The 22,453-nt window shown below is 38.2% G+C and overlaps 1 protein-coding gene across 17 annotated transcripts in view; it reads left to right on the top strand.

The window, feature by feature from the left end:
• Positions 1-22,149, top strand: part of LOC124117252 (protein mono-ADP-ribosyltransferase PARP15-like) — a 75,031-nt gene extending 52,882 nt beyond the window's left edge. For 14 of the 17 annotated variants that reach the window (XM_048383377.1, XM_048383376.1, XM_048383386.1 and 11 more), the window contains 18 exons: positions 286-330; positions 876-920; positions 1,454-1,498; positions 2,038-2,082; positions 2,811-2,875; positions 3,573-3,806; positions 6,106-6,321; positions 8,398-8,491; positions 8,911-8,954; positions 9,175-9,408; positions 10,770-10,991; positions 11,981-12,020; positions 13,144-13,193; positions 15,070-15,245; positions 16,759-16,821; positions 16,984-17,102; positions 17,718-17,854; positions 18,106-22,149. In XM_048383377.1, the coding sequence (XP_048239334.1) occupies positions 286-330; positions 876-920; positions 1,454-1,498; positions 2,038-2,082; positions 2,811-2,875; positions 3,573-3,806; positions 6,106-6,321; positions 8,398-8,491; positions 8,911-8,954; positions 9,175-9,408; positions 10,770-10,991; positions 11,981-12,020; positions 13,144-13,193; positions 15,070-15,245; positions 16,759-16,821; positions 16,984-17,102; positions 17,718-17,854; positions 18,106-18,360 (2,129 nt within the window). In that variant the 3' untranslated portion in view covers positions 18,361-22,149. The remainder of the gene's footprint in view (positions 1-285; positions 331-875; positions 921-1,453; positions 1,499-2,037; positions 2,083-2,810; positions 2,876-3,572; positions 3,807-6,105; positions 6,322-8,397; positions 8,492-8,910; positions 8,955-9,174; positions 9,409-10,769; positions 10,992-11,980; positions 12,021-13,143; positions 13,194-15,069; positions 15,246-16,758; positions 16,822-16,983; positions 17,103-17,717; positions 17,855-18,105) is intronic. The other 3 variants (XM_048383382.1, XM_048383387.1, XM_048383390.1) reach the window with 3 other exon arrangements.
• The last annotated feature ends 304 nt before the right edge of the window (positions 22,150-22,453 follow it).

Below are 22,453 nucleotides of genomic sequence, written 5' to 3'. Positions count from 1 at the left end.
ATAAACAAGTTGACACATTTTATTTATATTTTCTATTACTTATAATGTTCTATTTTTAATAACTTAATCTATGATATATGTCTGATAAAGTGAATCTAGAGGAATATGTAATCAGTAACTGTTTTCAAAATCCAGCTAAAGTTATTTCATAATATACTGATATAATATATATCTATATACCAGTATGTTATTAATTGCATTCATCAGTATAAAACTTTATCTCTTACTTGACGTGATTTAATTCCTTACCCTTTCAACTTGATAGATATATTTTTTCTTTTTCAGTTCCCTTTGCACCACCAGGACTTGCTGCAGTGGGAAAAGCACAAGGCAATATGACTAACTTGTGACTTAGAATACAATGACATACAAAGAATTTGTAAAAATATGCTTCCTTCAGATATACATAGGAGACATACATATCTCAGTCCCGAACAGATATTGTTAGGAGCAGCTACAAACCATATACTTTATAAACACACACACACACAGACACACACACAGACACAGACACACACACACACACAGACACATACACACACACACACACACACACACACACACACACACACACACACACACACACAAGAATAAACAAGTTGTCAAATTTTATTTATATTTTCTATTACTTATAATGTTCTATTTTTAATAACTTTATCTATGATATATGTCTGATAAAGTGAATCTAGAGGAATATGTAATCAGTAACTGTTTTCAAAATCCAGCTAAAATTTATTCATAATATACTGATATAATATATATCTTTATACCAGTATGTTATTAATTGCATTCATCAGTATAAAACTTTATCTCTTACTTGACGTGATTTAATTCCTTACCCTTTCAACTTGATAGATATATTTTTTCTTTTTCAGTTCCCTTTGCACTACCAGGACTTGCTGCAGTGGGAAAAGCACAAGGCAATATGACTAACTTGTGACTTAGAATACAATGACATACAAAGAATTTGTAAAAATATGCTTCCTTCAGATATACATAGGAGACATACATATCTCAGTCCCGAACAGATATTGTTAGGAGCAGCTACAAACCATATACTCTACACACACACACACACACACACACACACACACACACACACACACACACACACACACACACACACACACACACACACACACACACACACACACACACACACACAAGAATAAACAAGTTGTCACATTTTATTTATATTTTCTATTACTTATAATGTTCTATTTTTAATAACTTTATCTATGATATATGTCTGATAAAGTGAATCTAGAGGAATATGTAATCAGTAACTGTTTTCAAAATCCATCTAAAGTTATATCATAATATACTGATATAATATATATCTATATACCAGTATGTTATTAATTGCATTCATCAGTATAAAACTTTATCTCTTACTTGACGTGATTTAATTCCTTACCCTTTCAACTTGATACATATATTTTTTCTTTTTCAGTTCCCTTTGCACCACCAGGACTTGCTGCAGTGGGAAAAGCACTAGGCAATATGACTAACTTGTGACTTAGAATACAATGACATACAAAGAATTTGTAAAAATATGCTTCCTTCAGATATACATAGGGGACATACATATCTCAGTCCCGAACAGATATTGTTAGGAGCAGCTACAAACCATATACTTTACACACACACACACACACACACACACACACACACACACACACACACACACACACACACACACACACACACACACACACACACACACACACACACACACACACACACAAAAGAATAAACAAGTTGTCACATTTTATTTATATTTTCTATTACTTATAATGTTCTATTTTTAATAACTTTATCTATGATATATGTCTGATAAAGTGAATCTAGAGGAATATGTAATCAGTAACTGTTTTCAAAATCCAGCTAAAATTATATCATAATATACTGATATAATATATATCTATATACCACTATATTATTAATTGCATTCATCAGTATATAACGTTATCTCTTACTTGATGTGATTTAATTCCTTACCCTTTCAACTTGATAGATATATTTTTTCTTTTTCAGTTCCCTTTGCACTATCAGGACTTGCTGCAGTGGGAAAAGCACAAGGCAATTTGATTAACTTGTGATTTAGAATACAAGGACATACAACGAATTTGTGAAAGGCTGCTTCCTTCAGATATACATAGGAGACATACATATCTCAGTCCCGAACAGATATAGTTAGGACGCGGACTTAATATTTAATTACCATATATACAATACAAAGACTGTCCAGCTACAAAACCATATACTTTTTACACACACACACACACACAAGAAAAAAACGACATGGAAATATGTTTCTTTTATCAACGGAGAACACATTCATAGATCAAACTTGAAACAGGTTGGAGGTCAGATAGCGAATCACCATGTTTCTTTAAATGTGAATTGAAAATGTTTCGCAGTATTCCAGCAATATCACGGCATGGGAAACCAGGAAGATACTTCACATATTATACCCATAAATCAAACCTGGAGCTTTGACAAACGATCGAACGCTTCAACTCACAAAAATAGTTACAGTATGAACTCCCTTAGTTTGCATTGTTTAACTCTGCACAATATAGTAGATTTGACTGAGAAGACATTTGACACCAATGAAATCAAATGTCAGATGTACTGTTTTTGTGTATGGGCAAACATATAATTCATCATCATTGCACAGATGATAGAATATGAAGGTAAACGAAACTATATAGAATAACAAACAAATATATCAAGTACCGCTTGTAATATTTCTGTGAACATGCTCATGTTTCTCTGTGTTTTTGATTCCGTACAAATACTTCCAGTTTCAGGTTTGCCGATTGTGCCTCAGCCCATATGTATTGTAACTGGAGAAATAGCGAAGGAGCATGTTAGTATATCTCCTACAAATTCATGATGAACGCGTGTTTCTTTGTTTATATTGGCGGTGCTGCGAAACAATGTCCAATGAAACGATTCATTTGCTATTATAATGAAAAAGCGACAAACAAGTTCCAAAATCATACGAAATCTCCATTGTTCGATTCCGACTACGTTTCATAAACATGTTTACGAATCACTGTCAATTTGTGGCAATTTCCAGCCCCATGTTTCTTATCACAAACACATGGAAAGTCAAATGTTCACCTTAAAAAAAAACAAAGCCCGTTTTGTTCAAGTCAAAATGGGTAGTTGCTTTTATCATTGCTTGTTGGTCACTGATGCGACAAATTTGGAATGTAGAAACATTTAGACATTTGTATTAGTTTCCATGTAGTGATACATAAGGGGATATAATATTATCTTAAAAGCTGATCTTAACATCTGTTTCTTCATGGCAAGTCATGTGTTCTCCTTCAAATGGTCGACGAACAGATATATATTTGTAACACAAGATAACAAATCAGTACAAGCATCCCGTACATCTCTGATACCCTTTACTTTGGCTGTCTGTGTTAGCACTATATGCACAGGTTATATGCTATGTCGTCTTCAACAGGCTGACGTCCTGGTGACCAAACCGGTTCTGATGTTAGCTTAAAACATGGACGTTATACCTGATGCATGTGCTACAACCATTGTTTCAGGCTGACGTCCTGGTGAACACAACCGGGACTAATGTCAACCTCCTGGCTGGAACCGTCTCCTACACCTTCCTGGAGGCAGGAGGGAAGGGGCTGCAGGAGGAGCTGACCAGAGCATGTCCTTCTGGACTGAAAGTCGGCGGCATAGCTGAGACCACAGGGGGGAAACTACAGTGCCAGAAGGTGTTCCACGTTGTGTTGAAGCAGTGGATGAATAAAAATGATGCAGCTGAAACGGTATGAATATGTTCATAATATCCTTATATACTTGACACAGTTAAAAGAATAAACATGAACTAAAACGATAATTGATAAGCATTTTTTTATAGATAAGTAAGATATCATCATATCATAATTACTACCACAGATCTAATACAGGCAGCTAAGAATTTTACGTGTTCAGTACAACGACGACAAGGCATACTACGTGTTAATAGGAAATAATAACATATCCATTAACATCAAAGTTGGTACTATACTGGTCAAAAAAGGAACGCATAGCTGAAATCTGTTTTTCGAACTTGACTGTTATCAAAATGAAGGCTTGAACTCAATATAAATGTCATTGCTAACTGTGAATATTGACCTTACACTAATTTATTGCACCCGAACACAACATTTGGTGACTTGTCGCCAAAATACAGCATCTTGAAACCAAACTGGGAGAAATTGCATGGAGAAAAAGCTGTAAGCATGATGCACGTGCAAACACGGCTAATTAACCTTTATACCGATGGGTATAAAAATTTAGCAGTGCTGATGCGAATCACTCTCCGATGTTCTGTATACGTGACTCTCATGATGCCAAGACTGAATGAAGACTGTAGAAACAGAGTCATTGGACGTCTGGAAGTTGGAGAAAGTCAGCCAGGCACTTTAACGTGTGGCAGCGCTACAGACTCCACAACTCTACTAGAGATCGACCGAGAAGTGGAAGACCCAGGGTCACAACTGTGCGCAGGACCGCTTCATCTGGGTGTTGCATCTTCGCAACCGGACAGTCAGTGAGGCATACACAGCTTAAAATGTTCCTGGTTTTCGTAGAGTCTCAGCGCTAACAATCAGAAGTCGTCTAAGACAGCATGGGATACGGCCAATGAGACCATATACAGCGCCCGTCCTGCGGCAACATCATCGTCGTGCACGTCTGCAATGGGACAGAAATGTTCGACCATGGACCCTAGTGCACTGGAGAAGGATATGGTTCAGTGATGAGTCGCGGGGTTATGCTGTATCGCCATGATGGTAGGATGCGCATCTACAGACGGAGATATGAACGCTACACTCGACACTGTATTCATGAAGTCGACCGATACGGCGGTGGAAGTGTCATGATGTGGGCAGGCATATCCGTAAATGGTAGGACACATCTGGTGCACGTGCAGGGAAATTTAACTGCTGTACGCTACCGTGATGAAATCCTTCAACGTCACCTTATTCCCGCCATTGACGTCAGAAGAGAGATTTTCCAGCACGACAACACAAGACCGCATGCTGCACGTGTTACCATGGATTATCTTGCCCACAACAATGTTACTGTGCTGCCATGGCCCTCCAAATTGCTTGATCTATACCCCATTGAACATTTGTGGGATCTGCCAGACAGACCTGTACGACGCCGACATCCTCAACCACAGACGCTTCAACAGCTGAACCATGCATTGCAGGATGAGTGGAGAAGGATTCCACAACGCCAGATTCGACGACTCATACAGTCCATGCCCAGGCGGTGCAGAGGTGTGATCGATGCTCGTGGTGGTAACACCCGGTACTGACTTTGGCACAGTGCCATCACAGACACAGACGTCCCTTAGAACATTACAAGACTGTTTGTAGTGTAAGAAACATGTGCCTCATCCTGTGTGAAATTTGCTTGTTGTATCTTAATTATTTATTGTGTTATCCTGTTTCATTAAACATGTAATTCTGTTTTGCAGGGTTTTTTTTGGTGTATTTCAAGCCAACCGGATGTTAGTTAAGAAATGATTATTCTCCCTGCAGTGTCTTATTGTTCAGAAAACAACGACCTCGAGTCGTATGTTTTCTTATTAGAGATATCAACATTTTAAAGGATGTTGATAAAATGTACAAGCTTTAGAAATATTTACCCGTATTTTAATAATGAAGTCTACCTGAATAGTCTCCGACCAAGGCAATGTTTAACAAGTCCATGTAACGAACAGGTGTGTGTGTGTGTGTGTGTGTGTGTGTGTGTGTGTGTGTGTGTGTGTGTGTGTGTGTTAAATCGATGTTAACGTCGATTATCCATACCTTTTCTCCCAATAACAATTGTCAGATCTCTCCCCCTTGAGGATGCGACCGTTCGGCCATTGCGATTACTAGACACTTCCCTCCAAACAAAGTCGTCCAATTTACGACGTCATCAAGCTGCGGGCGCATGTTCGAATGTTCTTCATTGTTCTTTGCGATTTATCGCGAAACTATCTTATATTATTCAGATATGGTCATTGGCTTCAACTAAAGCTTCACGACAAGATATAAATATAACACTGATGTACCATTGTCCGTTCTTTAGATCCTGGAGAGAGTAGTCTACAAGTGTCTACAAATGGCTTCCAATCAAGGTTTTACATCCATTGCCTTTCCTGCACTTGGATCAGGGTTTCACAGATTCCCCGGAAATCGGTCTGCTGACATTATCATCACTGCAGTTGAAGCATTTTTGCAGACTAATTCTACTCTTAGAACAGTTAAGCTTGTGGTACACCCATCAAATGAGCTTATGAGAAAGGTGAGCTTATAAGTTGAAAATGTTGACTATGCATAGAGAACAATATGTGAACTGCTGGACTTCCCCAAAGATGACATCTATGTGAAATAGGAAATTTAAGGAAACTCATGGACACCAACCGTATTCCCCTTCTTGCTGATCCGTTTCTTTATGCATGTGAATCGAAATGTCTGCTCACATTGGCAAAATCAGAACAAGGATATTAGCTTAACTTAGGCTTCAGATATATCGATAATCTGATATCGTTCAATTACAGTCAAATAGCCGTTTCCTTTCCGCTGAATTATCCACCTGAACCAGAAATAAGAGGTCAGTAAAACAGACTCATTTGCGTGCAAGTTCTAGGAAGATTCAAAGAGCATCATACGACTTGTACTTGTATGTTCTGTGTTTTTTTTCAGGTGAACAATTGACATGCCTTTGCATGTGTTTGTGACGGGTGCTACCGTTGGGGCAGAATACGCTCACCTTTTTGCGAACTCCTGGTATCATCACTATTTGATATTGATTAACAAACTGCAGTAACTTAAACAGATTATTTGAATCGAAGTAGTATTGTTACGTCTCGATTCCCAAACTGAAACGTGAAGGTTAACCCAGAAATCGGTACGTACAGAACTAAATTGTGAATAATTTAATAACCACACATGATCAATGAGCAATCAACGCAATATATTGAAATACACAGGATTAGGTTTACAGTCACAAAAGGTAATACAATTAGTACAATATCTGGCAGCAGCGGTTTAAAACAGACCTTACAATGCCAATAAGTGTACTCACAAATGTCCAATATTTGTTACAGTTGAAACTTTTGATTGAGGCACGTGCTCCGTTCTTGAATGCTTGAAACAGGTATTCCTTCCGCACTGGGCAAGTTGATAAGTAGCAAGTCAAATCATTGAAGGAAGAACTCGAATCGCCCTCGTATCGCCAGTCTTCTAGAGACTTTGTGAAGATGGAGATTAAGGTAGTCTGTCAACAACTGTAACTGGCAGTTTTTCAATGTTGAATTTCTGGTAAACTCAGTCGTAATTAATGTGACTAGCCGCCATGTTGTTGTTGATATCGCCAACTCACCATGAGGCTGTTTTGAAACTCGAATTGTGATTGGTCCATTAGACTGATTAGCGAAGCAGAGTAAATTGGCTAATGAAAGTCAATGGCAGGTAATTTGAGGTCGCCAGAACCACAGGAATGAATCCAGGGGTTGTTGTAGGTTTACGGAAATGCGAGGATATAGAGGACGTGGGAGTGTCACCATAGGCAAAGAGAACACCTCGTATTTTATGAGCTCCTCAATCAAATTGCAGCAACTTACAATCAACACAACATAACAGTATGAATTGGCATTTCACATGTATCATTTCCTTTTTAGAGTAAACTGCCTGTCAGACGAAAATATAGACCCATGTTTGAAGGTGGCTAAAACTAATACAAACAAGAAATGGTTATTCGATGGTGATGTATTACAGTTGTGTTTTGGACCATAAGTTTGCGACTATTTTCAGCCTATTTACGTTTTGATATCGTTTGTAATTTGTTGATCAAATCCAATTTTCCTTTGTCTGGCAGTTTATTTTGACCTTTTCATAGGAATCTATAGCGCTAACTAAGAAGTTAGGGATCGTTCCCTTTTTCAGATAAATGTAAAACATTTCCAAAATAATAAGAAATTTCTGCCAGCAGAAGATTTTTGTCGCTGTGTATTTATGTATCACTATCAATTAGTGATGATACCAGGTGTTCGCGTTAAGGTAAACGCGTATCCTGGCCCACCGGTGACACCCACCACAAACAAATGCAAAGGCAAGTCAAGTGTTCTCCTGCAAATACACGAACACATATAGTCAGAATAGGGAATTGCATCGGACATCATTTTTATCACTGTTACTAATTCTCATGTGCTCATCTCATGTCAAATTCGCAAAAACTCGAGTGCCATTGTGTTGTTTTTTACACTTTTCAACTTGTTTTTCAACTTATCCAGATAATGTGTGAAAAAGGCCCATCACATATATTTCACATATTATCTGAAACGATTCAGGCTTATGCCAGATGAATATTTTTTATTAGGAATTTGAAGCAAGGCGACAGGGACTTTCGGTGACATTTGACAACTCAAAACTTACGGAGATAGTTTTCAATAGCCGAGCGGCACACAATAAAAGTAAGTCTCAGTCTGATTTATATCAATAAGTTTCTTTGTTGTCTAAGACAGACACCTTTCTTACTTGTATTATGGTGTACAGTGTTGAAACATTTTATAAGGGAACAACACGCCAAATAGGAGGGAGCACGTGTGATCGCCGCTGTGCTAGAAACTTATGATCGTGGTTCGAATCCTAAGTTCGATCTGAGTATTTCTACGTTGGTCAGCGCCACCTCGTTTGGCTGTCACCAAAGTATTTAACGTCAAAGACCTGCATTCACTCTCCTCCCACATCTTGCTGGCACGCAATGACACTATTCAAGCGACGTTAAACCTTACTCACTCACTCACTCCCAAATAAGAACTTTGACTTATAAAATCGATAGTTGGTCTTGAGTGATGTCTGTAAGATTACAGCTAATTTCAATTGGCTGCAGGACTGGCTGTCTGGGTTATTGCAGGACTACTTGTTAAGTCAAAGGTAAGTAAGAATTTATTATATAAACTACCATTTGTGTTACAATATTGAAGCATTGGTGATTTTAACCAGGTAAATAAGATAGAGAAGGAAACTTGCAGTAAGCAGTAAAGAACTACATGAATTCATCAAAGTAAATAAATAATTGAACAGGTTTATCATTAATATCACAGAGGGTCACAGAAAATAGTGAAGTCAGTAATATGCATACTTCAATTGATAGGCTGATGTCCTAGTGAACACAACCCAGACTGACCTGGAACTGTCCGTTGGTGCTGTGTCTGGATCTCTCCTTGAAGCTGGAGGCCAGGTTCTCCAAGACGAGTGCAGACAGCAGTACCCATCGGGTGTAAAGGCAGGGACACTGGTACAGACACAAGGTGGGAAGCTTGCATGCAAGAAAGTATTCCATGTCGTTCTAGAAGTGTGGGCACAGGAGAACAAGAAAGCACTGACGGTAATTCCCTTGCATCATAAACACCACTCACATAAATGTTCCTAATGTGTTCTTGTGTTTGTATATACATAAAGAGACACCCATGTTTGCAATGTCATCAGCCAAGTGTAATTCTACCTGCTGTAAAGATTGGGCATTACGAGGAGAATAATAATAAAGAATGAAAGATGGCAATACATGGTAATTTTCAAATAAGGCATTGAAACGGTGACGAGATTGAGTTAACTTTTAACTGGAACAACGGATTCGCATCTGTCAAATACTGTTTGTTTATAAGCTAGACATATATTATACACAAACGTGAAAAGCAATATTCATATTACACTAAATGGGTTACCAATTTCAAGATGGGCAATGTAAGAGAGACTATCATAGTTGAGTTGCTACACCTCCCATGCTCTTTTGTCTCTGTGTTCCTCTTCTAGCCAATCTGTTTCTGTTTGTATACAAATCGATTTGTTTTATAATTGTATTTAATCCAAAGAAATAACCACAGTTTTAGATGTATAGATGACTACGTATAATTAATCACCTTCATTGCATCTATTAACCAGAGTTGTAGATCAAAGAACAATATTCAGTGTCTTATCTGTATCTGTGCATAGAAGTTGAAAATGATGGCAGCCTCTGTACAAAATTGTACAACGAGAGAGAGGTGATTTCGATTTTCCTGTCATGTAAATTTACTGCTTATGGCGTGTACATTTCTCAATTTTTGTATATACTTGTATGTACATGCTGTTACAAATTCACGTAAAGATACATTTTGCTTTAAATGATGCTTTGATGTGCGATGATATGCCATACTGTGACTACAAGGAGTTTTCGACCCGTGAAGATCCGGAGTAGAATAGGTCTTCAAAAACACATCCTTGTCGTAAGAGGCGACTAACGGGATCGGGTTGTCAGGCTCGCTGACTTTGCTTGGATCGAAGCTCATGATGTCAATCACTGGATTGGCTGGTCCAGACTCGATTATTTACAGACCGCCGTCATATAGCTGGAATATTGCTGAGTGCGGCGTTAAACGAACAAACAAACAAGGAGTTTTCACACCTCCTTGCTGACTGGCATTCACATTTTATAAAAAATAATGGTTGAGTGGCGGGTGCTACCGCTGGAGCAGGACATACTTCCCCTTTTTGCGAACACCTGGTGTTATCATTGATTTACAGTGATCCCTTCAAATAATGTTTGTCACTCTATTGCTGTTAATGCCCCATTGAATCCGGGAAGATATTCAAGACTGCTTATTCTCTGGCGTTGACAATTTGGTATTCGCTGATTATTTTGTAATTATGTTCTAATCAATCCGTAACTCAAGTACAAGTAACTGTATAATATAATATATTTTTCAACAGGATTTTGCCGCAATAGTCACAAATTGTTTACACGAGGCAAGGAAACAGGGCTTCAAATCAATCAGCTTTCCACTCCTGGGAACTGGTTTTGCTGAATATCCCCCTGAAATATCAACCACGGTGATGATGGCAGCATTCAAGAATTTCATAGACAACCATCCCAACACCTCTCTGGAAACTGTATCCGTTGTTATTCACCCAAAAGACGAAAGCATAAGAAAGGTGCATATTTTGGGAAGGGGGCATATCTTCTACATTGAACCATATATGAGTTAAGCATGTCTAATTCTTTAATTCAACAGGCTTAACATAGATAGGCAACAGGCAGATTAACTGAAACTGAACTTCATTGCATCGTGATAACCTGCAGGTCGGACCAACACCAAACGTATGCAACTTGTTGGACGTGTTTTGTGCAAAATGGGACACGCTTTCATGCGACAAGTTGTACGCATGCAGGCCATCAAAACGAGATATTTACACGTTGATTTCGCTCACAGTTTACATAAAGATGTCAAAAACAAATGGCCATCGCACTGTTTGTGTTTACGATAAAAAGTAATTAATTTTACAGCATGGGATAGAAAATTGAACATTGTACAATTAATTCCCAGAGTCAGAGTTTGGCTTATTACCACGCGACCATCATTCTCGAACAACCTTCATTCATCAGAACATGTAAATTTGCATCTGAAAACTAATACATCGGGTTCCAATCACTTTTTTAAGCTTTCAGTCAGATAAAATCATCGCGATTCGTGTTGTATGCAAGTCGCCTCCGTAAAAATGCCGTAAAAAAATTATACAAGTTCAGTTTGTACATCTAATTGCATACAACATAATGTACTATGTAGTTGTACGGCATGAATGGCCCTTAACATAACACAAGGTATAAGAAACTGCAGGCGTGTTCCCATTAATTTTGACCTTTGATTTTTTTCGAAGAGATTCGAAAAAGCCCGTAGAAAAAACGTGATGCCATTTTCAAAATGTAATCACAGTTTTACCGGGAGGCAGGATATGCTTACCCTTTTTCGGAACCCCTGGTGTCATCACTGATTTTCAGTGATCTGTTCATATAACTGTCACCACTAACATATTAAACCAGGTAAGGTACGTACGGTGCCATCACATACTCATGTAAAGGTTGTCTAGCTTCATATACTATTCAGTTGAACTTCGGAACATTGTTGTTCTATTTCTTTGTTCAGGTTGTGGAAGCACACGTCAGCAAGATCGAAGAACCGGAAGGTATGAATAGACAATGCCTTTTAGTGTCAAATGTAACAAATATTATATTTGGAATTACACTTTTGCAGAGAAAATACAAATTCTTGTAATCTAAATTATGATTCCCCACTATATCATAAGCATGAGTCTATTAATCACCATCAGACAGTAATGATATCAGGTGTTCGCGACAAGGTGGGCATTTTCTGCCCCACCGGTGACACACGTCCCCAACAAATCCAAATTCAAGTCAGTTTCTAATCAAAATAGGGAATTGACACCATTTTTGGCACTAATGAGTCAATTTGGAAATGTCCTCCATAAAACGGGTTGCAAGCTTTACTGAAGCCTTGACTGTTGTAAACTTGATAAAACAACTTTTGAGCAAGAGTCGTATGAGGCTCTTTGAAATTTCCGTAGGAAGAGCACGTTCGATTGTACCCCAAAAGATGTGAAATGTAGACACCAAAGGCTGGAGCTGCTGGAAACATTGCTCGACATGAAGAGGAAGTTGAATGTCTCTATGAATCTCTATGTAAAGATCAAAATATGAAACAGGGGAGGCGGCCTCGATGGTCACCTATATTTCTAGTTCGGGTGGGTATATTAGTGGAAGGGAATTAGCTATTTGACAATTGTTGAAGGATATACGATCATTGATATACCTGAATGAACCCAAGCATCCTTGTTTTTTGCCAATCCGAGTAGAAATTCTGATTCATATGCATGAAAGAAACTGTCCAGTAAAAAGGTCGGAATGATGCCTATTGGGGATGCCTACTTCTTGCCTAAATGTGCTGTACCCAATGTTCTTATATATACTATCAATGCGGAAGTCCTGTGTCTCACATAATGACTTCTAAGAAAACTCCACTACATCCCCAGGTGGTGCAGGACACATTTACACTTGGTATCATCACTAATTGATAATAATTCATCAACACATGCTTATAATATAGTTGGATTAATTTCTTATGATCATGAAAAAGGGCTAATATTTCACATCCCATTCACTGCTGGGTGAACGGAGGCCAAATTGATCTTAGTTCCCGATACCTTTTGTATAACATCCATAGTTAGATGGCATTATTAAGTTTCAAGTGAAAATCAGGATGTGACAGTTTTACTTGCACTGATAATTTAGGTGGAGCATCAATGAGAGGAACCAATGATCCCTATGGTCTAGGACAGAAAGTAAGTATAACCTTTCATTATGACAACAAATAATATAGAGCCAAAATAAATTCAACTACTACCAACGGAAAATGTAACTGTGCTTCGTATGAACTTCAATAAAAATTACTATATTCTGAATAATAATACATCTTTAAATACAAATTCACGAGACATCTACTCGACTTTATGGTCATGATTTACAAATTGCACGTGCATGTTGATCCATGGTGCAAAATTCGGATGTGTTTGTTGGGAGCATGATACTCACAAACGTGAATTTGAAATGTGAACAGCACATTGTGATTGTGTTGCTATCATCTGCTCATCACAACAGTTTTGTTTAACTGTTAATAACGCTTTCGCAATGCCAAGGCTTGCTGAAGACCAATGTCAACGCGCCGTTGGTATGCTGGAAACAAGAAATGTTCTTCGAAACACAAAATCATCTCTTTGGTGACGTTATCTATATCAGGGCAACACTCATGACATTCCCCGGGCCGGTAGTCTAAGAGTGACGTCACTTCAATAAAACAACCATATTCGGTTGGTGCATCAACAGAGCTCAACGTGTGGCCCCAACGTCCAGCGATACGCCCATATACGCCCAATGTGCCTGTGAGACATTACCACTTCATCACACCCGGTTCCCATTCACTGCTGGGTGAACAAAGGCACATTTGGAACAAAGTCACTTGACTAAGGTGACACCACATGTCCTACATGTCCTTAAGTGTGGGTCAAGATCGGAGCCCTAGAAACTCTCAGGAGTCAAGCTGCTTATCACGATCATCAATCCAACTATTCTCTGCAGCCAACTCTGCTAAACTCCACCTGATTTGTGACCGGTGTGCTGTGCACGGGACCATGTGCCACCCATCAGACGAATGACCAAATATAACGTTATTATTTACTGTATAATATAACATTTACACCACTTTATATGAAGCAGGGGGCGATTAAGGCGATTGTGGGTTCGAATCCCGGTTATGTTTCTAGGTTTGTCAGCACCATACCCGTGCTCGTGGGTTTCACCGAAGTGGAAAACGGCTGAGACCTGCCTCACTTCGGGCTTTCCTCCCCCATTAAGCTGACACGTTGTGATATAACTGGAATAATGTTAAAAGCAGCATAAAACCCAACTCACCCACTCACTTATATGAAGCACAGTTACTTTTCCCTGCTAGCTATCTGAAGTAAGACCCCATTTCCTTAACCTGTGCTTGAAATAAAGAAGTGGGCAATAACAGAACATATGGACGTGTTCCGTGTCACTCCTACACGTACCTAACATGTTCCTAAATGACACAGAAACTATCTCTAATCATCAATAACAATGAGAAAAGCTTCGGAGGGTTTGAATTTCCAAATCTTCAACAAGAAATGTTGCGCATGCTCAGTTTTATGACGCCTTGCATTTGGGGGCATCTACTGCCATCCAAATTATTGCCATCGTCAAAATAGACTACAGTGAGCTATGAAACGTCGCAACTGGCACAAGTGGCAGAGGAAAAAGGATCCGTTTCTCAAATGAGAGTTGATATTGTATTTCCACAGCAGTTAAAGTAAGAGGTGTACGCTGGTGATTGTAGAGAGTTGTGTTGAAGAGCGCTTCATGGGATGGTTTGGTGATCATGGTATTGGTCTGAATCAGTGACCAGACAGGAGTGTTCCATGTTGTGGCTTCCATTTGCCCTGGGACGCCATCATCTAATTCACTTATATATGACGTTATGTCCAAGCAAAATTACACTCTAGTTTAATCATTTGAATAATGTTTCATTGTCTTTTTTTCTGACTTGTTTTCCGAGTATATGTGACGAACGAATATTCACAATCTATGATATCTACCTTCCATGCATAGCTAATCTAATATTTCCATAAATACAACTAACAGCATCCCTTCAGCGAGACACCATATGTCACTGGAGAAAAAGCCGCTTTGGAAGGAACGACAGTCAAGTACTTTGAGCTGACAAACAATCCCATTCTTCGCAACACACCAGAGTACAGCCACTACAGTGTGGTCGAGTCTCAGTTCTTCAGCTTCCTATCGAAAGACAGTGTCAACAGGTAACCAGGTGGTAACCGATAGAATACAATTGGGGTGGCAATAGATTACCCTTTTGATAAACATACAGCAGTGTATTTATATGAATAAATAGTAAATCAATTTGACTTGATTCATTGATGTGACAGGTGGAAACTTAATTGACTACCGGTTTCTTATTATACGATGATAAGGATTCATTTAAAGTAATTGACCCTGAATTCTTGTTTTGCACACACGACAAAAAATCATTTACTTTTTGATACTTTGATACCTCAGATTTGCAAGGGAATTTCCCTTCCACTGATTTACCCACCTGAAATAGAAACGCTTCATCTGTTTCATATTTAGATCTGTGCATAAAAATTCAATCCATGAGGATTTCCAAGTGCGTCATGTGACTCTTTCTCAAAAGTAGTTTTCCATTTCTGGTGGTCCCTCGTCGTGATATTGCTGGACTATTGCTAAAAGCGGAGTGAAAAAATACTCTCACTCAAAAGTTCTTTGATCAGGGTTAAAACATTCAAGGTCTCAGCAAAGCTTTTAAAAAGTTGACGACATGTCTAAATTTGACGCGTCAGTGACCAAAATAATGTTTGACGCAATTGTCTATTTTGACTTGTATCATATTATCAAATTTGTTGTGTATATGAAATTGGTTTTGTCGCTTTTTTTGTTTGTTTTATAAAGGCGAACTCCGCAATATTCCAGCTATATGGTGGCGGTCTGTAAATAATCGAGTTTTTGATATCATGATAATCGATCCACGCAATTGGGATACGATGACATGCATCAACCAAGTCAGCGAGTCTGGCCACCCGATCCCGTCCGTCGCCTCTTACGACAAGCATAGTCGTGTTTTACGGCAAGCATGGGTTGCTGAAGACCTATTCTATCCCAGATCTTCACGGATCTTTTGTTGCTATTATTTACATGAACAAAGTCGATGTATCTGATGGTTAGTTAAGTGAAATAATATTTAAAGTCACATCGGCAATATTTCAGCCATATCGTGATTATCTGATGGTAGTCACTGACTACATGTGTGGAGGGTGAGATAAAATATATTATGTTGAAGGGAGATTTTTTTAGTTAATGAAAAAATGAAATGTTTGTCAGTACTGTGAAAGCGCGCTGGCAGATTTACGTCACTGTTAGCGACTGATCAAAACATAAATCGCCAAAAATGTGAGAGAATCCTTGTATTTGTGATGAAAATAAAATCAGTTTTAGAGAGTTTTCTTCTTGATCTGGCCTTTATTTCTTTAGCTTCTAATGTGAAACCGACACAGTGTCTATGTGTAATTACATCACCTGCTAGATTGACGATGATGTTCCATGTATATTTTCTTACACATCAGATACATCAAAATACCAGTGACGTCACTTTGCTAAAATTTAATGTTTATGTTTATGTAAATCTGCAGCAGGAAGCAAATGTTTCTTTGTGAATACATTTAAATATATTTTTATTATTAGAACTGTTTCCCGTCAATTTATTTTACCAACGTAACGTTCACTATTTTCATGCTTCAGACACACATTCAAACTGACAAAGGTCGAATATGTGGTGAACCCTGCACTTGTGAAGCAATTTAGGTAAGCACGAATAAATGTGTTCAACGGTATAAATACGATGCCACACATAGAGGAAAAGGAATCATAGTAGCTTTTGAAAGGTTTGGCCTTTTTCACATGTATGTAGTAAATGTATGACCATGATTGAGTCAGAGGCACAACATTGAGTGTGTGTTCTTTCAGAGCAGCGCAACGACGGATGGCTAATAAGCAAACTGGATTTGAGAATCCCCTTCTTGGTTTTCATGGAACTGCCGAAGATAATATTAAAAGTATCTGTCGTGAAGGATTCCGGCAACCAGGTTTGTTCACTGCGATCAGTTGTGGAAAATAGTGGACGAAGACATATGTTTTTATTGTAAACGTAAACGTCTTTTGAATTTTTCAATATTTGGAATATGTTAGAAAACATTTATACATTCAAATAAGACCTGAGAAATTAGCATCTGTCAAAATTAAGAATTCACTTCCCCTTACTGAAGTTTGAACTTTCATATACATAGGAGCAACCTGAATGGAAGTTTAAACTCGTTACAAAGTAAAAGTAAATACCTACAATTTAGATATGCGTGACTTCAAAGTGTATACCGACAGCTCATAACTACGTCATGGGCAGTGGGGTAGCCTAGTGGTTAAATCGATCGCTCATCATGCTGAAGACCCGGTTTCGATTCCCAACATGGGTACAATGTGTTAATGTGTGCCCTGCCGTAATATTAGTTGAAAATTGCTAAAAACGGCATAAAACCAAACTCACTCACTCAGAACTATCAAATCACTAAAGTGTTTTCAAATTATATTCCTCTAACCTGCGGTAATTAGTGAAAAATATATACATAACAGAATAAGTGAAATGAGAGATTTGGTTTCTTCCTAAAAAGGACCAAGTTACATTTGCAGAAACTATACATTTTCAGATCATCCCTACTTCGAAGAAGTCACTGACGTTGGGTGGTACGGGAATGGCATCTACTTCAGTAAATACCCAAGATTTTCCATGAATTATATGCAAAAGACTTGCAAGCTGTTGTTGTGCAAAGTTCTTCAAGGAAAGGTTAGATTTAAATATGGATATGTTCGTTAAAGGAAAACAACTTAAGATATCAAAAACCAATGTTATAGTGTAACTACAAAACAAACGAGAACAATTATAAATGATTAAATCCAAGAAAAAGTTTAAAACTAATACATTCAAATTAATTCTTAACAACCATAGAAGGTATGCAGTCACGGCATAGTTAATGTAACAGCGACATACTTACTCTTCATTGTTACGTGTTCTATTCAGCATGCATGATTTTTCAGATCTTCAAGTGTGAAAACTTGAAATTGGGCGCGCCTAAGGAGCCAGGATACGACTCCCATGTTGATCCGTTTGGCAAAGAAATTGTCATCTATGAGGATGACTGCATCCTCCCCTGCTACATTGTGCACTTCGACATCTTAGGGAGGTTTAAATTTCCAGACGATGGGGCATCGCTACAGGATGATGATCACACTCTCAGTCAGTATCTGAACGAAATGGACATGCATAAAGGAGAGGAGCTTCCAGGATTCTGAGTTTGAGAAGGAGAATGTAACATCTGCTAGTTTTAACACAAATCTAGCAAAGTGTCAGAGCCATGACTCGTGTCCTCCTGATGTTACAATTGTTGTAAATATATCACTTATTATCATGTAGTCATTTACAGCGATCGACCTTCTGGTGTTTCCAACCTGACACATACTGAGTTATATATGTATGTTGAGAAAAAGAAAAGACTTGTGTATGCAGTAATGGCAAACTTTCTTAGGCAAGGATGGATGTAAAGTTATTTCCTGTTCCTGCAGAAGAGCAAAAAACATTTTTTTAGAACACTAAGGAACTTTAATAACATCACAGTATAACTGTTAATATATACTATGTCTGTCTGTCTCTCTCTCTGTGTGTGTCTCTCTCCACCCTCTCTCTCTATCTCTATCTCTCTCTCTCTTTCTCTCCACTCTTACTCTCCAGATCTTACGCTCAAGTTAAACTCATTGGTGTAGAAAGGTCCAGAGAAGCGTAACACCGGAGGAATATGTGTAGCATGTATTAGTGCATAATGAATATGACATGTATCTCCTGTCTAGGCGTGCGTGCTTGAGTAAACGTATAATTATGTAATATATACTGGCATTTTAGTAATGTAGTCATTGTGGCCAGTTGTGGCCGCATAGCAGCAATACAATATCAATCCAAATACATACCGGCATGTCACGAGCTGGCAGCAACAGCGGGTGAATTGAAACAATAGTTAGATGAGCATGGAATAGATAGTGACCATAGGCACATCGTTGAATAAAACATGAAAGAGAAAGCAGGATAAGTGAGTGAGGGAGTAAGGTTTTACGCAGGTGAAACATAATCCATTCAAATTTCAGCTGGGTAGCGTTCCTACCAAGGATACATGTGATAGTGTGACATATGGGGGAGTCATCCTAAACACTAAACTTGCATGTACAAATATGATAGTGCGACGTTGACAAAACACAGGACGCACAGTAAGCTCACTCACGTTTGTAGGATTACATAGTTATGATCTCCACCCTATTGTATGTGTTAAAATATGGAACCGAATGGTTCTCTCTACCAGCTTCTATGCATGTGAGCTGCTAAGCGGCATACATGGTAAAGATACTATTCAGATAGAGAATTCTCAACAGCACTTTGCCAGAGCCATTCAAGGTCTAGACCAACATCATCAACTGATTCAGCCATAGCGAATCTAGGAATGTGAACACTAACAGGATACGTAGACAAATGCAGGCTACGACTCCTCGGAGGATTCTGTACAACTCATGCTACACTGCAATGAAACATTATATGTGCATACTTAGCTTAGTCTTAGTCAATGTTCATAATGTCAAAATTAGCACTAGCATATGTGGCATAAAGATATTTTCTCCTTGTAAATTTAACGTTAAAATGTCCACTCTTCATTTAAGCATATTATATGCGTATACTTAGTTTAGCTTTAGTCAATGTTCATAATGTCACTAGCATATGTGACATAATGATATTAACTCCTTGTAAATGTAACCTTCCACATGTCATTTTGAACTTTATCAGTACTGGAATAGTTCATTGCAAAATTGAATGGAGATGAATTGTATGTTAAGCAATATCCTTTCATGAGAATGTTCGGTGGAACCTGCCACTGATAGAAGATCTTGTCACATACAGGTACATTCATTCAAATCTTTAACTAAATGTATTGAAGAAACTAGCATTAACATATCCTGATCTTAGGTATTGCATCCAATACTCTCTTAAGATAGCCTCCAGACCCATGACATCAAGAGAATGTTCTGAATGTGAAAGGCATGCCTATGATTATGACAAATATGTCCTACTACACTGTGAATATTTAATAAATGGTCGAATTGAATGTTTTTCCACCCGCATAGACAAAAGGAATGTTGAAAGTTATGTTTAAACTGAACTTCTGGAAGAGAATAATATGCTTGCACAATCTGGAACCAACGTACATGGGGTGGTATATAATTACTATTCTATGTGTATATCTTAAATTTGAAAAATGTACCAGATTATCCCCAAATTACATCACAATATTTCTCACTTTTGTAAATATAACGTTGATGATAACTATATATTCAATCAATCTTTTTTGTACTTGAGGCCTCAGGCCCATATACAAAGTATACAAAGTATACAAAATACAAAATATACATCAAGGGTGATTGCGGTTTATCATATACATATATACATGCTCTCCTTACAAGTGAAGCTTTACAAAATTTTAACAAGATTTCTACTATAGCTGGATCATAATCATTAATTAAATTAAAAAAACATTTGGATGTGCATTTGCTTAAATATTTCTTTGGTACAAAAAGGTTTCTCAAATCATTTTAACAGGCATTTCATTATTATGTGGAATTCATCCTCTAACTCATTCAAATTACAATTCTGACAGATTCTTTTACATTTTTCGACATTTTTCCATCTTCCAACATTTTTGTAGTTTTTTGCACCTCCAGTTCTTATAAGAACTAAGTATCTTCTATGCATCGAATATTTTTTTCAAAACACATATGGTTCAGCATTTAATGAAAATTTGGATTTACTGTAGCTATCGAATCTTGTACTTTCATATTTATATATGTACTAGCACCATGCATTTGCTCGGATGTTAATTCCGGAGGAAATAAAGAAATTCGTTCATTGATTCATACCGGCATATCACGAGCGGGCAGCAACAGGGGGTGAATTAAAACTATAGTTAGATGAGCATTGTGTAGATACTAAAGAGACCATAGGCACATCATTGAATACAAACATTAAAGAAAAAGCAGGATCAGTGAGTGAGTTTTTTTAGTATGATTTTACGCAGTTTTAGTAATATTTCGGAGACATCTCGGCCGGGGATGCAAGAAATGGTCTTCACACATTGCAGTCAGCAATACTGTAGCTGCAGCAGCAAATATTAAAAACATATCATCCAAATATTAGTTTGTTCTTGTGCAAATAGGAAGATGGGACATGCACATTGTGTAATGATAGGCGATCTCCTCATGAGTGAGTGAGTGAGTGCATATAACGACGCAGCCACACGACACAAGAACTGTCCATTCCTGAAGTTTACCTACGTGTGTATTTACAGACTCACATTTATTTCTAATCCAGTGATCCTAGTAAAACATCTCCACTCTTCCTCATCCACTCTTCCTCATCAATCAGACGAAAGGAAGACGTGAAGGTACCCCTCATCGTAAGGGCCGGCCATTTAATAATATTCACGCTTTTTTTTCGGTGGGTGGGTGGTAGGGGGGCGTTTTATGAGGGGCTATTTGGCGTGTGTGTGTGTGTGTGTGTGTGTGTGTGTGTGTGTGTGTGTGTGTGTGTATGTGTGTGTATGTGTGTGTGTGTACTCTTTTTAAGGACTTTATGGTTGAAATGTTACGTTATGAAGATGAAGATATACGCGATCCACGCGAGCAAATGACGCAGAACATGAAGGTGATGTAAGTTTGTTTGGAAACGTATGCACATGTTGCAGTAGAAAGTGATTCTGTACAAATTGTGGACGGTATTCCAAGGGAGGCAATCGACATTAACGAGGACTCCCCTGGTGTTCCCTCCATTGACTCTTCAGTGGAAGGGAATCTGTGTATGTATAATGTGCCTGTGGGATACCACCACTTCATCTATGGTTGATAAGGTAAATGGTGAATTATAAGAAATGAAGATCAGCTAACTTCCTAACAAAACATAATTTGGGCTTATGCAGATTTTGTTACTTCTGTAAAGCCAAACACTCTTGACAGAAATTGTTGACTCGGTTGAATAAAAAGGATTTAGCCAATCGTTAGCATGTTAGTCTTCTGTGAAACGAAATTCATAGGGACAAGCGTATATTTGTGAAAGAAAGCGTTTTGGTAGAAGGCTCCGCAAATATAAACGTTCCTGTCTACTAATTGATACACGCAACGGCAAACATTTGCGCAGGTTTAGGACAACGATCGGTAAAACGGACTTCGCCCCAGATCGCGGCAAGGCTATCTCGTGGGCAGGAAATGTAAACGGCGTGATATCAACTGATAAATAAAAGCTACAAAACCTTTTCCAGGTGTCACAGAGTCGAACAGGCAAATCACAGAGGAAAGTGAG

The sequence above is a fragment of the Haliotis rufescens genome, unplaced genomic scaffold (assembly GCF_023055435.1).
Source record: "Haliotis rufescens isolate VD_foot unplaced genomic scaffold, xgHalRufe1.0.p SCAF_48, whole genome shotgun sequence".
Lineage (NCBI taxonomy): Eukaryota > Metazoa > Mollusca > Gastropoda > Lepetellida > Haliotidae > Haliotis > Haliotis rufescens.
This window is presented reverse-complemented; position numbering and strand designations above follow the sequence as displayed.